We start from the raw sequence: 16870 nt of genomic DNA on the forward strand, positions 1-16870 counted from the left end.
TATAATTTTTAAACATAGCAATGAATATTTACTCTCACATTATTGGAGTTGAAGAGATAAATATAAGAAATGTGAGACGCTGCAGCATGAGAATTCTCCAGAGAAAACTCAAGCAAACCTCTCTAACATTTAGAAGGAGATAACAGTCATAATTCTAATAAGGAACTGCAGTGTCCACACAATCAGTTTCCCATTTCCCCCCCAATACATATTTAATGGAAAATATTCCCATAAATACCAGAATAAAATTTTAAAGATATGTCACCCAACAAGAAGTTCTGAAGATCAGTGGTACTACTTATTTGGGCTTAACACAATGATTTTTAATGTAGCATATCTGTTTACATGTAACAGCTTGATTTGCACACATAGCTAAATAGTCAAATCGAGAATGTATTTAGAACAGCATTTTGCTATGATTTACCTTCCCAGACTTCCCAGACTTTTTATTTCTTTGGTGCATTCAAGATCACCATGCAGGGAACATACTAATTTAAATTTGCTACTGAATTTTGAGATTCAAAGCATTCTAGGTCAATGAGTCCCGTGCTGCATTTTAAAGAAAGTGGGGCAAGACCAAAAATATATATTTTACTTTCTTTTTTAATGAGAAAATACTGATTGATGTCTAGCTTTCATGGAGTCTGTACATATGTCTACCTGCTAACCATGAATTCATGCTGTGTAAATTCTCTGTGCTTCCAGCTCCCTCCACAAAGTCCCCAGAAGAGATTCTGTTGTTGCCTCATTCTTTCTGACTGAGAGTACTCCAGAGTGGAGCTTTGCCAGGATACCCTGCTGGCTCTTCTTATACCTAGACTATTCTTTTTGTCTTTTATTTTTCACAGCAGAACAATTCCCCATTTACTTCAGTACTCTGGTGACCACTTCAGTCACCTGATTTATAGAAGGATGCATTTATTCATAAAAAAATTTGTAACATACGAATTAGAAAATATGCTAGTAGGAACCTACCCAGTAGCTGAACATTACAGGGACTGTGGAAAGGACTTGGACTGTGACACCTGAGTAAGAAAAAGCAGTTATTAATCTTTCCTCTTTTTTTTTGTAAAATGTTAAAAATAAGAAAGCACTTTGATTTGAAAGGTAGAAGGTAAAAGCTTTAATGGTAAGAAAGACTGGTTTAATAGTGACATGGATAGAATGATTTTTTGCTAATTAAAGATCACGGTAATAAATATTTGAGTGTATCAGTTTATTAGGATTGGAATATTTTTGCTATGCAGAAAGAAAAATAACACTTTCATACTCATACTAGATTATTTGTGAAACTAAGTATTTTGATTTTAGGAGGTATGCGCTTGTACAATTAATTAAAATAGCAATTTAATGTTACTCTCACATAAATGAATGTGATGTTAAACCAACAGAGAACACTGTATCTTAAGTTTACTTTGGGGTCATGTTTATCATATATATATTTAATAAATCAATATGTAAACTAGCTCAAAGATAAACAATATTATGTTAACAATGGTAAACAACGGTATCTTAACAGTGGTTGTTAAACAATGTTTTCCTAAGTATTCCCCAAAGCTATATTGTGTTACGTTTCATTCAACCTGTGTCTGGACTACTGAGGTTGTAAGTATAAGAAAATCTGTCTTTAGAGATAACTTTGATGTTCGCAATAAAGAGAATTAAGTCTATACTGTTTTCTGTTCAAACACAAATCCTTAACATAACTTTGTGTGTGACAGGTTACAGGAATGAACACAACAAACCTAGCAGATTAACAACAGAAGAAACAATAAACAATAATTAGGACCTCACTAAACAGTTACATGTAAAACTGTTGGGGTTGGTTTTTTTGGTTTGGGTTTTTTTTTTTTTTAATTTTAGGTCTGATTGTAATATTTATGCACATATTTTGTTGTCACGCTGTAAAAATTTTAACTTGGTTGTTAGTAACGAAACTACTCATGCAAAAGATGACAGAAAAAACCCTATGAGAATTACTTCTAAGACAATGACCTTGCCAAAGCACTCAAATATTTAACAAAATGATTTTTCCTCCTTCTCAGTATTTTAAGTAGGAAACAAGGGGAAGCTGATTGACGCATATCTCTTAGCAGATCTCATTAATATTATGTACAGCATCAGTGGCTTGGGGTTAAGGATTAGATCTAAAAAATTAAATAGATACTGAAGTACAGCCTAAGTTATATTATCCACCAATGTGCTACTAGACGGTTGATTAGTATGTTTGAGAACATTCACCGTGTCTTCCACAATAAACATTGTATCTGGTTTAAATACACTTTTATGCTTCTGAGCGAGTTTAACATAAACCCTAAACATAAATTTCCAGGCTGAACATTCCTAGACAATAGCTTTAGGGAGAAGAAGAACAAGCACAGAAAGCCCTCTACTTTATACCCTCTTCAGAGGATTTTACAATGGAGAAAATAATAAGAAAAGGCAGTTCAGATTAACTGAAAGATTTTCTCCAACAAAATTGTGATGATTTGTGTCACAGAACTGTGATGTTAATTACCTTTTCAGCTTGTTCTATTGAATTACCTTGATAGCTTGTTTTACTGAGTGCATCAAGACACAGGTTTGTATACCAAATAGACCTATGACATATGATTATATGTACACTGGCTACCATTTCTTATTACTGGCAAGAATTCTTAGGCATTGCACAAACAAAGCCTTTTAGCTACCAAGCTGTAAGTTATCTCTCTGAGTTAATAATACCTTACAGTGACTGATACCAGTTTTGTCCAGCTGGGAGACTCCTTGCATCTTTGTTCCAAAATTATGCCGTGTTTGGAGGTTAAATTTTTGGGTATAATCCGTCTTGGTCTGTGTTACAGAAAACAGTCTTTGAACTAAGTAGCTACAGCTTTGTAAACTGAAGAAGTGTAAATGTGGCCCACAGACTTTATCATTAGAAGACCAATAAGAATGAAAACTACTAAGACCTTTTTTTACACTTAATTTGCTGATGCCTGTATCTCTGGAGTGCTGTATTAAAGGGGACATTTTTATGGCAGAAGTCACCAGATGGTGCTGTAACACACAGTTTTAGATTATTTTTTTTTTTTGACCAAGTGAGCTCTCTCTAGTTAGTGGAGAAATATTGTGGCATTGGCTTTATGATACATTTTCTTTACTGGAAAGCTGTTCCAAAAATTTGAAAAAATAGCTCCTGCATTTTTCCTTTGTCTACAGCAGACACACAGGGGAGAATTGTTTTGTAGAAACTTGTCATTAGTGTTGAGGGAAATATCTGAAAGGGTAAGATGCCCAAAGGCGATTTATGATCCACACTGTGGTTGAATGATATAGTATTCCTCAAAATCCCTGAACTAACTCAGGGAATGATTACAGTCTAGTCAAGGCAGCATATTTCAGACAGGCTGCAAAGACATTCTAGCATTCCAATTAAATATCTAATGGTTGGAGTTTGAAATACTGCTTCTGCAGGGTGAAAGTGAGGTAGTTGAAAATTATCTAAGTTGTGTTTATGTAAGTTGCCCACCAGCCCTTGAGTTCCTAAATCAGCCTATATTATGTGTTGCAGTAAACCTCCATAAGGAGAATGACCAAAAGTATCTCCGAAAATGCTATCCCATGAGAGAAGGAAACAATAATCAAAAGATGCTACTTATAAAATATCTGCTCTTTGAAGTAATTCAGATGTTTATTCCTTATGGAAAGTTGGAGAAAATATTTAAGTTGTGTCTACTGAGAAACTGATGTAGGGAATTATTCAATTACTCAATCTAAGAAAAAAATAGTCTTTAGTAACAATATTTTTCTCAAAGAAGTAATCTGGAATTACCATGTTAATAAGAACTAACAAAAATAATTGATCAGTCTATAAGTTCCTTCTCTCATTCTCAGCCTCCCATCTTACAAACCTTATGCAGTGGCATGTAAGTAACTTGATGGAAAACAAATTTGCAAATTTGGCACCTGGTTAGGTTTCTTTCTAAATCAGGAAGACACTTGTTTCTGAAAAAGTAATTGTAGCAGTTCTCTAGGCCTGGAGTCCTCCAGCAAAAATAAAGAATGAAGTTGCAACATGTAACCAGAAAAAAACATTAGAAAAGGAAACAAACATACAAAAATTCCTATGAGTAAACAGAATCTTTTTAATATTTGGAAAAAAAATGAAAGGTGTTCCTCTTCTACATAAATCACTTTTATACCTGGAATGTACGTTGCCTTTTCAAGTCCCCAGTCAGTCATCCTTACTTATGTCACCTAATTCCTTGCTGTATTAACAATCCCTCCAAAATCAGTGAGCCCATGTGGGGAAAAAATTGCTACTGAAAATGAGGAAAGTTATGGGAACATGGCCCAGCTGAGTCCAAATATAAAGCATACCAGTTTTCACAGACTTTCAACAGATTAAGCTAAAGAAGCAGTATGCTAAACCTTTTAATTTTGATATTGTTATTGAGCACTTTCACATGTGCTAACAGAGGAGTTGCTGTTATTCTAAATGAGACACCATGATTTCAATTCTGTTATGAAGGTACCTGATAGGTCCATCTCTTTAATCCGTACTTCTGGATCCCAGCAGTTCTCTTGAATAACTCTAAAAACCTTTCCATCCTTCATCATCTTTGCATGTCCCTGTGAAATGACATTTTCATATATTATAAATGTGACAAAGTAGTACATGCTAATTTATAGTCACTTGAATATACTGTGCTCCCTACAGAAATTCAGTGACAGAATTTTGTTCTTTAATTTTTATTCAGTAGGTATTTTTAATCAAAGACTATTTTAAAATTGTCATTAATAAAAGAGTCACTTATAGTTCAGATTTAATTCTTCATAATTAAAAAAATCTCTTTTGCAATATATATCACTCTACATTTGTTTGGAAAAGGTATCAGGTACCTTTATCCAAGTTTATCCTCAAACCAAATTTTGACCTCAAAACAATGCTCTAATTAAATCAGTGCTAAATTTTCCCCTTGGGCACATGTGTGTTCTTTTAAAGTCAATAGCATCACAATGATTCCAGTAACTACAGAAATAATTGTGCAACTCTGTTAATTTCAGTCCAGTTGTTTCATATCAACAGTGACACTGAGACAGAGGGATACCTATTATGTTGTCCTCAGATTGCATTTTCTTCTTGGTAAAAAAAGAATTATTGTAGAATTTGTATTTGGGGAAAAAAAGCCCCAAACAAAACCTAAATGCCATATAAAATCATCACCTGAATTAGTGTAATACTTTCCCCATATACCACCAATTCCCAAACTTACAAAGTTCAAAATATTATCAGGGTCGTGAAATTTAATACTGTTCCTTTAACTATGAACATTGAAACTTCCTTTTTAAACTTAATTTTTGCTTTATTTGTCCATTGTCCAAAGAGGTTAAGTAGGAACAGTGTCATCACATTAAGCAAAGTACATTGTCTGTTACAGTTATAGGTATCCACATGCTTCTATGGACTTGTAAAGATAGAACAGTCCTTCTGTTGGCTTACACTTGCACAAATTGATGAGATACAATTCACCAATACTTGCAAGGACTGAGTATTTCTTGCTTGCTTGAAGCTACTAGAGGGATAAATGCAAATGGATGAAAGTCAGAAGATCCACATGACCCTGTGTATTTGGGATGGGTAAGGGCGGTCATGCAGCAGATGTATTGGACAGAGAACACACTGCATCTGCCATTGCAAATTGAAAACCACATGAGAGAACACAGCAGCTATTCCTTCACTTTCACAGTAAACAGAAGCTAAGTGCAGGGCACTCTTCTGACCCTTCTGGAGAGGGAATGCCCTCCCTCCAAAGGCCACTTTATTATTCCTCACAAAATCCTGTCTGTTTTTCCAAATAAAAAACCTCTGTTAAATCAGAATATTCCCTACCAGTATGCTAAAACAGAAATAACTAATAGAATTTCTCTACTTCTTACTGAGCTGGGTTTCTGTCCCCTCCTTCTAGGAAGCCAGACTGTTGTTAACCTTGAATTTGTTATTAACTTCATACATCATTCACAAATATACTGCCCTAATGAATATTTTAAAGCTCTCTTCAACAAATCTAACTGTGCTGCCTTGGCAAACTGTCAAGTTACTTGTTAGCTGTATCACAGGTTGTGAAAATTACTTGAAATATTACAGTCAGTAATAACAACTACATAGTCCTGATCCCCTGGTAAAATACTTCAGGTTCTTGTAAAATTGATTTTCCAACCTGACAGAAAGGTTTACTGTAGCCATACACTCCGATACATTAAAAAAGATCAGTGCATTGCTGCAGACTGCCTTATAAACAGAAGAATATTTGGGGTGTGAATAGAGAAAAAGACAGAGTAGAAGTGAGCATACCATATTTCTGTGAACAGGAGACTTAATTCTTTCTCAGACATGGCTAAGGCATAGCAGTTGACCTGCTCATACATATATTTTCTTCTGCTAATACTGAAAACATTATTAGGTAGATTGTAATTTTACTAGCAACTTTGACAGTGCTCATACCTAAATGCTGAGATAAATAGTTGTTCTCAGAATGCTGCAATACAGAAAAGGTTTCTAAGAAGCCATGTGCTGTTCTTGTTGAAGAATTAGTTGAACAGGTGGCTGTTTTCATTTGCATTAACCAATTCTTTGTGAATGCGCTACAGGTCAAGGCTAAGCTCACAGCATTGTATGTTGGTGACAAAAAAACCTGATTATGCAGGAAAGCAAAACATGATCGTCTGAATATATTCATGCTTGTGTATTTAAGGATAGAAAGATGTGGCTCCAGCAATACTGTGACTGGAAAATGAGTAATATTGCTGTAGACTCGAGACACTGTTGCTATAGACTCTAGATACTGCCACTAATCTGCACCTCATATTTTTAAAATGAGAAATTATCCAGACACCTCAACTGGGAAACAATTCTCAGAGTTTTTTTCACTAGTTAGAACGAAACATGGATCAGGAAAAAATATTCAGTTTCCAAAGCAATGGGTACTGTGCTGAAAATATCATAAAAGAAAGACATGAGATTTTAAATTGCAAAGGTAACACAATTTTCTAAGGGCTCAGCTGAAGAATTCTATTCTATTCTCTCCCAATCTCTTCTCTCCCAATCTCTCCCATTCTATTCTCTCCCATTCTATTCTCTCCCATTCTATTCTATTCTATTCTATTCTATTCTATTCTATTCTATTCTATTCTATTCTATTCTATTCTATTCTATTCTATTCTATTCTCAACATTATCTGATATTTAACGCTGTATCTAATTTATGTGGAAATTAAGAGAGAGATTTAAGTCCATCAGGTGATTTGGTTCAGCAAGCTACATATCAAATGATCCCATCACTAAAATACTTAGTCACATCCCAAATTGCACTCCTTTAAAAACACATGTATTTTCTTCCAGTTTGACCCTGATGCTTCTTCATGGAATGATATGAGAAGGTTTTGCTTTTCCGACCTGTAACAAACAGCTAAGCTGCTAAACCTGTCTCCAACAATTCTCCCCTTCCTGTACCAAACATGTATCTCAGAAGCTGTGCCATCTGCACTTTGGTTCAGCAGGTGGCTTGTCCTCTCTTCCTATGCCTGCTTAGACCCAGATCTGAAATTTCAGAATAATGTTTGTTTTCTCCTCAGTCTCGGTCCCAACCTTCGTATTCTGTGGTCCTTTTTTCTTTTGTTAGGCATTTGACAGCATAGCCTTTCACGTTATAGAATGACAACAGTGTGTATATCATGGGGCTGCAATAAATAGACAGAGCATTGCATCCATTTTATCAGCTTTTTTCAACTAATATATGCATATATAGTATCACAAAGAAGTATGATTTTGCAGAGTGACAAGGAGACAAGGAGATGAGGAAATGTCTAGATCCACTGAAAGGAATAGGCATTATATATTTAAATACCTTGGTTACCTGGAAGATACAAGTCTTGCTGCTCTAAAGAGAATAAATGCTGAAACTCGACATAGAATGAATTAATTAGCCAAGTCACAAAAAGAAACAACAAAGAAGATTGGATACTATATTCTTTATAAGGTTACCCAGACAGGGAGAGGCACTGTGTCCTCATTTTGGCTGGGACAGAGTTAATTTTCTTCCTAGTAGCTGCTATAGTGCTGTGGTTTGGATTTAGTATGAGAACAATATTGCTAACACACTCATGTTTTAATTGTCCCTACGTAGTGCTTATACTAGTCAAGGACTTCTCAGCTTCTCAGGCCCTGCCAGTGAGAAGTTGGGAGGGGGCACAGCCAGGACAGCTGACCCACACTGGCCAAAGGGATATTCCATACCATATGGTGTCATGCTCAGTATATAAACGGGGTAGTTGGCCGGGGGGTGGCAACCGTGGCTTGGGAACTGGCTGGGCACTGGTTGGCAGGTCGTGAGCAATTGCATTGTGCATCACTTACTTTGTATAATCTTTTACCATTTTAATTATTATTATTATTTTCCCTTCCTTTTCTGTCCTATTAAACTGTCTTTATCTCAACCCACAAATTTCACCTTTTTTCCCAGTTATCTCCTCCATCCCACCGCAGTGCAGGGAGCGAGCGAGCAGCTGTATGGTGCTTAGCTGCCTGCCAGGTTAAGACGTAACACACTGTCACCCTGAAAATGCTAAGTGCTAGATCTTTCTATCACTTATCCTTCTAGTTTTCAGTAAGGAGTTCCTATATTGAGATCATGTCTGAATTTCAGAAGACGGAGACAGATGAACCCGTGTAAAACACTGCATACAGCCTGCCATTATGTAACATAGCTGAGTTTAGCCAGTTATTTGCACTCTTCCCATGCTTTAGGTGGGTTATGTGCTGACACTCTTTGTTGGGCTATTCATGCTCTTAACTTTGCATCTTTTGTCTTGCAGCTAACTGTATCCAAATCGTTCCTTCTGCTTTTATCTATCCAACCTCTCTTGTCTTCACATTTTTTCTTTAATTCTCTGGCTAATACCTTGCATTGCTTTTAGCCCTTCTGTATCTGTACAACCCACAACATTCCTGTGGTAGGCAACTACAGATGAAGTTTTTCAAGTCAGGACAGGTACCTATGACGTGAGGTGGAAAGTGAACTGAGGTCTCCTGAGACCTATTTTTAATGCCATCTTTCTAATCTCCCTCCTTCCAGAAGCCAATGCCATTTGCAGTGACAGGCTCGCCAAAAGATTCCTAGAAGCTATGAGCTGACAGATCACAGGAGGAAGCTGGCTTCCTGTGACAGTGTTTGAGGTAGACAGGGATATCTGAATGCCAAAGTTATTGTATGCTAACAGAGGTAACATCTTTAAAACTAGCTGGTACAGTTAACCTACATACTAATGTAGAAGGGGAATTATTTTGCCGTATCAGCCTTATCTCTCCTAGGTCCTTGTGCCCTCCTGTAAAAAAAGCACTGATACTGGTGATTTTTAAAATGCTTTTATCAAAAGGTAAACTGCAACATTTTGATCTTGCTTTCAGAAGTTTTACATTGTTGTGTCACTGTGAATGTCACTGAAATTATTGCCAATTTGCTCTACTCTGAGTGAGATCAAGCCTTTAACAAACCAGTTCTGTCTCCATCAGAGTAAATACATGTATTAGGCTGACTTCAGTACCAGCAGGTTGGATTCTGAATGCAGATGGACCTTTAACATAGACTCATGGCATCTGGAGACATATTGGTCCAGTTGTACTAATATAGTTCAGAAGTGCCTTTGTAAAGTTAATAGAGTGGACGGTGATAGAAACTTGAAATAAAATCAGACCCAGTCTGCCTTTTACGTGCCAATAATCCTCAGGCTCCTGCTTTTCTACGTAATAGTCCCCAAATCTATGGATTTTCTATATTCTGCTACTTTTTCTTCTTATCATGAAGTTACAGAAATTACTTTTTCCCTTTCATGCAGATGTGCAGACATCTTAATTTCTGAGTTCTTTAACCTTTATTAAAATACCAGTTCCTTTTGGTTTTGCTTCTCATACAGACGACTGCCTTCAAAAAAAAATATCTACCTGTAACCTGCTTTAGGTTGACCTATCTTATTGAAAAGATAGCTTAGGGCTATCCATTTCAAATGTTAAAATGAGATGATGATGAAAAATGGATAGTGTGTTCATATACGAGAATGTGAGTTTCACCTCTCAAGCAAAAAGTTCTACTAAGGTGTATTAGGACTTGGAGTCATATTACTTCACATAAGACAGACCTCTAGAGAAATCTCTATCAAAGACATAGCCAATCTTATTGCCACTTTACTTTTAAATAGATTTACTGTGAGTTTATATTTCTGTTGACAACACAAGACCAGCTTAGAGCACCAAACAGCCCAAACCTTGCAGTGATGATCCAGCTGTACCCATCCACCATATCCGTATCTCTGTGAAAGAAAGAAGAAAAAGCCAGTGCTAGTTAGCACTCTGCAATAATAATAAAAATCTCAGTTCTTACCATCCAGCAGAACCTTATTCAGGAGAAATGCACATGCTCAGCTACAAGTAGCCCCACTGACTTCAGCAGAAGACCTGAAGTTTAACCGGACTGGACTAACAGTGTTTGCAGATCTGAACTTCTAGCTCCCAGTTCAACAACGTTTTAAGTAAGTCCTACAACTGGTTTCAAAGTGCTTAAATTTGCTTACTATATTGAGGTTCTAACTGGAACAATTTGAACACAAAAAATATTGAAATCAAGCATTTGGCAACATGAAAATTGAGCTGACAGTTTTCCAGCTGGTGATCAGTTAATCATTAGCACACAGATGTATTGATTCCACTTTTCAGCTTCCCTGATTCAGCAGCAGGACTGAAGGTCAGTCTCTTGTCTATTAATATTTAAACAGCCAAGAGAAGCTAAAAAGCAGAAGCTTAGATGCAAATTGATTCTTCCAGAGATTCAAAACTGTTTATGCAAAAAACCCCAAACCTACAAAAGATGCTGATTTCCTTTTATTTTCATAAATTACCAGATTAGAAATACATGAAATCTTGAAATATCATAATAGACTGAAAACAATGCCCAGAATTCCCATTTTTCTGTAACAAAACATTTCAAAGGAAATCAAGTAGAAGCAGGCATTTCTTTCACTGAAATGCAAACAATTTGCATACAGTCCTGAGTTTCCTGTGGTAACAAATCATTACCTAATGACACTGTGAGCTTTCCTGAAGTAGGTGTGCAGAGCCAAGCCTCCTGATTTCAACCAGATATGCTACTGACTGAGGCTATGTATGTTTTATTCAGCTATATTTAGATATGTAGCTATGTATATTTTATTTAAATTTATAAATGTATAGGTTTATATATACATATACATACACACACATATAGATATGTGTATATATGTGTGTGTGCATCTGTGTGTGTGTATATATATATAAATTTAGGAAAAAATTTGTGAATGACACCTAATGAGAACTTTACGTTTTCACTAGCTCCATGCTAATTGCAATTATAAACTGTGCAGAAAATGAGTACCTTAAAGGTGCTCAGGGAGCAGTTAGGCAATAGAGAAATTCACTGGTCTGTTTTTGAACTTATTTGCTTCTTTCTTCCCCTCAGTTATTAGGTGGATGTATTAACAGTCCTTATTTCACTTATTTCTAGGAATTTTTATACTTATTATGGGTTCCAAAGCTCTTAAATAAGTATCTTGACAATAGAATTTTCTAGTCATAGGTTCAAGGTTCAGTATTTATAAGGCTGGAAAAAAGAAAGAAAAGTTTAGTACTATGTGTTCATGTCAGGATTGGTTTTCCATGCATGAGATGCAGAGAACTATATTAATGGCTTGAATTTGCCAAGGACTCTAGGGAATTCTGAGAGTTGTTTTCTATTCTGAGACCATTAATAAACCACTGAATCACTCAATCTTTAGAACAGATGAAACAAAAACTAGCAGGTGGAAATTAACTTTTAAAAATCTGGTATTTTCTCTTTATCAGCATTTAAAGAAATGCAACACTGGCCTACAGGGTCTAACAGTAGTGAATTCAGCCTTGATGTACAGGTGTGAACATCAAGGCATTCTTGGAGTGATTTATCTCATTGGAGTGAATTTACTGCCCTGTAAAAGTATACACAGACAAAAACCCTTTTTAAAATAATGCAAAATCAGAATGAAGGAATTTTATAGCTGTTTTTATAAGAATATTGCACAAACAAGGACAAAAATATCTGAAACAAGCAAGAGTAACCTGTCTTTGTAGTCTGGATATTTAAACTCCCATCCATTTGAAACTGATGTAATTGTTCTAAAAAATATGTCATCTCACCTGCATTATCCAGTGTATATGAGGTTTTTACTGAGGAACTCCTGTAATTACAAATAGGAAGTTCAAATAGATGTTTAAAAAGAACTTCCTAGGTAAACAAGTAAACAAACACTCCTTTCCAGGAGGTTTTATGCATAACTATGTTATTTTTTCACTAGTAATGAAGAAATAATCTTATGTATGTTCTTAATGCCAGGTTTTCTCATGACTTTTTTCTAATATGCTCTTTACATTTTCCAGCTGCTCTCTGGCTAATATTGAACTGATACTGGACTGTCATGCTTAAAATCAGAGAAACGCAGAGCTAATACATACGAAACACTTACCTGAGAATTTGCCATCATTGATCTCAAAATAATTAAGTGAAAGAAATGCACAGTGTAAACCAAAGTTTCAGTTAGTGTGTCAGATGCCTAAGAGCAGGGTTGAAATAATGGTATTCTTTTGTTGTCAGAGACAGGCACAAAGAAATCAAGTGGTTCCACACTACTGTCAGACACAAGGAATGTTCATTCAAACTACAACCAACACAGAATTACAATAAGGAAAGAAGCAACAATGCAGGTCTTCTCTTTTCTACTCTGATTTTTGATCATGAATGGAAACATTAAAGAGTTATAAAAAATAGCTGGAAATCTGAAAAGAATTTTAATTCCAAATAATTTTATACATATGTGTGTATAAACTATATATAAATACAATTTAATATGATCTTTACAGTACCCTTTCTAACATTGGACATGTGATCCCTTATGAGTCAAAAAGTGATCAGACATCTCTGTGTTGAATTATGATCTTAATTACTTAGGCAATAATTCCAAAACCTAATTCAGAATGAGACAACTATATGGCTTTTTATAATCTGAAATAAGAAAAAGATTAGATTTATTACATGAAAACCTAAATGACACTTTCCATTCTCAAATGCTTTTCACAGGATCATGAAAATTATTACTGACAAGAATAAAATCTATGAATATTATTATTATTATTATTATTATTAATACCAGGCAAAGATTCAAAGTTAAGTTGACTTATCGCTTCTGTGTTCTGACAACTGAGATTCTGTATTTTTAATACAATATGCTACTTCTTTCCAGTAACTGAAAAAATAGCAGATATTAGTACATACTTAGAGTGACCCCACTCCTATTGCAGTTAATTACTTTCATGCCTGTGGGTATAAGACATGAATGATTTTTTCCTTAGGTAACATTAATCTTCTCTAATATTTGCTTATTTCTCTTATTTAAAACAAATATGAATACAATTTGGGAACCTGACAGCTCTGGTTTTATCAAGAAAGTGGAATTTACACCACATCAGTTGACAATTTGAGGTCTCACAAAAACCCAAACAAAAATATAAGAATTGCTTCAGACTAAATAAAGAGTGGGGAACAGAGCCCAGTTTTTCATCCCTTTCTTACTGGAACTCTTGTTTTGCAAAGTACTGCAATACAAATATCTTAAAGCTGAAAAAAACCAAATTAGACAAAAACCTAGAGACATTCACAACAGAACCCTTCATTCATTGGTCTTTCAAAAAATCACGGTGGTAAAAATGGTTGCTGATAACACAAGGCACTGAATATCTAAACTCTTATTACCTTTTTTAGGTCAGGCCATTCCTTAGGTAGAATGTGGCTATGAATATCAATTTTCATTTTTGAAGTATCAAAGGAGAAATACTCTTTCAATTAAAATATTTTCTGTGTAATTGTTACTGTCCTTCCTGTCCCTGGTTTAGCAAGTTACTAAGTTTGGCTGCTGTTCAGATCCACCTGCTGTCTTATTGGGAGGGCTCGGTACCAGTGGCCAACCAGGGAGCCTAAATCCCGGGGGAGTGGCCCTCTAAAAGAACAAAGGCTTCTAGTGAAAAGTCCCTGTTAATGCATAAACTACAGCTGACTGAGGGCAAAAGGAAAATGTATGTTTATACTGGCACTACAAAGGGATTTATTTTACACAGAGTCTAAAATGCAAGCTTGTTTACCATTGAAAATCATTCAATAAAATTGGATTAGAAGAAATGTATTAAACATGCTGACTTGTATTTCCTCCTTTCTCCCTCTTAGATTCTGAAATAATTTGTATAGAGCATGTAATATACCCTTGGTAGATAGTCATACCACTTCATCTACTCTCTTTTCCTTCCCTTGCATTTTCCTTAAAGTTACATTTAAAAAAATAAAATAAATCACAGAAATACTGAATTGTAGCCAAATCTATGCTCTGCGCTTTATTTCCCCCTTCTGATTATTGGTTCACCTAGGTTATTTACACATGCTACTGCATACTGGTGCTTACAGCCTCCCAAGCTGGCTCAAGATCTGTCAGGAGAATGGCTCAGATTACCTTGTAATTAATGCTAGCTGAGTTCACCAGCTAATATGGCAAACAGTTCCTGCATCCTAAGTTAAGCTTAACTGGAGCTAGCTCAGATTTTCTGTGAAACTACATCTCATGTTTTGCCCTTTACTTTAGTATTATACTTCCTTCCTCAAGATACCCTTGCCTTTTGTTTGTGCTGTATTTTTCTCTGCAATTCATTTCCTCTATACATTTATTTCAATGTATGCTACTCACATGGTGTCTTCTTGCAAAATCTCGTTAACCATTTCTTGATTGTTTCTAGAGAAAAATGCTGATTTTTCCAAATCTAAATCCTGTTGTGAATCTTGCAGCTTGAAATCAAGCACCTTGAAAAACAAGTGGCCGATTTTGTTTCATCCTTTTTCTAACCTTGTTGTTTTGTTTGGACTTGATAAAAAAAAAAATTGGACTCTTGTATTTCCCTGCTTGTTCACTCATTAAGCAAGTCTGCTTTTGATTTGGTCAGTTAATCTTCTTAGATTTATTCTTCAAGACAATTCTTCTCCTTGTGACAGGGTTGGTTGTTTGCTTGATGGTGTGCTTCTCTGCGAGGTGAGATCACTGAAGACTGAATGTTGAAACAAAATAGGAAGCAGCAGCTTTGGGAGAGTATTCCCTAAATAAAGCAGGACAGCCAATAATTCACTTTACCAGATCAAAACCATGGGACTGAAGATAGCAATTATTTCCATCTCAAAATCAAAACCAATCTCTTCATGGCCAGGCTGCCAGGTTAAGCAGCAAATTTGCTCTCCTGATCCCAAATGTGACAGCTATATTACATGACCTAGCACTATAGTTTTAGCCTGTTGGCAGGCAATATTCCTGCATATACAACAGCAGAGATAAAAAAGAAGTATTGATTCAGCTGTGGGAATTCTGCTTCATGAATCCTACGAATCCACAGACACAAGGCAAAGAGTTAAGGTGAGTCTTTCAATAAAGAGATGTCTGGAAGACAACTCCCTATTTAAGCATAGAAAGCAGAGGCACTAGTGAAGGAAAGAGGCAGGAAGAGATTTGGGTATCTGAATAGTCTGACAACTATTTTTTTCTCTTAAGCCACCATAGCTGCAGGCTACCATGCAGAGATCAGCAGCGTTTCTTCAACACTGTGCTTTTCTTTTCTCAGCTCTAAAAAAAGTTGTAGTTGTTAGTTGCTGCTCCCAAGACAGGTTAGCTTGCAAACAGTCCAGTACTCCCACACTGCATTTCATTTAACAAAATACATCATTTGGAAACTGTATCAGTCAAAGGCAAAATCTGTATCAATTTCGCTTGATCAAAAGGAGAGTAAGACATCTGTCTATATCCGATATGACCCACTGGATCACGAGCAGAAGGACCGTCAGTGGCTACTGAAAAAAGCATCTTCAGTTAACCAGGCACCCTACCTACTTTGAGCACGTGGGTTTGAAGAACAGGACAGCTTCCCTGATATTTTGGACAATCTGCCTGATAACTTATGCCTCTCAGTCTCTATGCCGAGTTTGTGTCCTAGTGCAAGTTATATTTTACCATTTGTGGGCCTGTGTAAGACCTGAACCATACCCATTCTTGAGCTACCCACAAATAACTGACATCCTAGAGCATTTGGATGAGACCACAAAGCTAGTCAGAAAAAAAGAAAAGATCAGTCAATGAATGTACTTTGTACATCTGCCAGAGAGGAGAACTAAAATGCATGCAGACTTCTTCCCAGCCAAAAGCAGCCTCCTCCATACATTAAAGTGGGACATACATTGAGATGGCATGCCCCACCCATCTCAGTACACTTATGCATGGCATATGTGTCTTTAAGACTCCATGCAATAAAATATGCATTTATTCTGACCACTAGAAATTAAACTGCATTCTTGATTTTAACCAACTTCCTTTTTTTTTTTTTTTTTTGGTGCATTATTTACTTTCTGTTTGTGTGGGTTTAGACAGGAAAACGTGAGGAACAACTCCTTCACATCAATTTAGCTAGAGACTATTCAGGCCAGGGCTGTTTTCAGATATGCAGCCACAAGTCTAGCAGAACTACAGGGTTTTATTTCACAATAAGGACAAGCACTGAAGTGAGAGAGTTGTTAGAGGTAGGGCATTAAATGCTCTTTTCCAACACTATTTAGCTGCTTTTCTGAAATGATTACAGAATCAGAGATTTGGAGTCTTCAGGCTGGAATGTGGGTGTCCAGTTCTGGCCTTTGTTCATCAGGGACAAAGTATTTCCTCATATCAGTGGGGAAACCATGACACAGCACTCTTCA

The 16870-nt window shown here is 36.0% G+C and overlaps 1 protein-coding gene across 6 annotated transcripts in view; it reads right to left on the bottom strand.

Moving 5' to 3' along the window:
* Nucleotides 1–14016, bottom strand: part of ACMSD (aminocarboxymuconate semialdehyde decarboxylase) — a 28251-nt gene extending 14235 nt beyond the window's left edge. The window contains exons 1-5 of one of the 6 annotated variants that reach the window (XM_075092874.1): nt 13850–13996; nt 12241–12281; nt 10302–10346; nt 4518–4614; nt 976–1025 (exon numbers count right to left, since the gene is read on the bottom strand). In XM_075092874.1, the coding sequence (XP_074948975.1) occupies nt 976–1025; nt 4518–4614; nt 10302–10346; nt 12241–12246 (198 nt within the window). In that variant the 5' untranslated portion in view covers nt 12247–12281; nt 13850–13996. Of the gene's footprint in view, nt 1–975; nt 1026–4517; nt 4615–10301; nt 10347–10417; nt 10756–12240; nt 12282–13849 lie in introns of those variants that run through there. The other 5 variants (XM_075092873.1, XM_075092872.1, XM_075092876.1 and 2 more) reach the window with 5 other exon arrangements.
* Nucleotides 14017–16870: the final 2854 nt, after the last annotated feature.

The sequence above is a fragment of the Phalacrocorax aristotelis genome, chromosome 5 (assembly GCF_949628215.1).
Source record: "Phalacrocorax aristotelis chromosome 5, bGulAri2.1, whole genome shotgun sequence".
Taxonomy (NCBI): domain Eukaryota; kingdom Metazoa; phylum Chordata; class Aves; order Suliformes; family Phalacrocoracidae; genus Phalacrocorax; species Phalacrocorax aristotelis.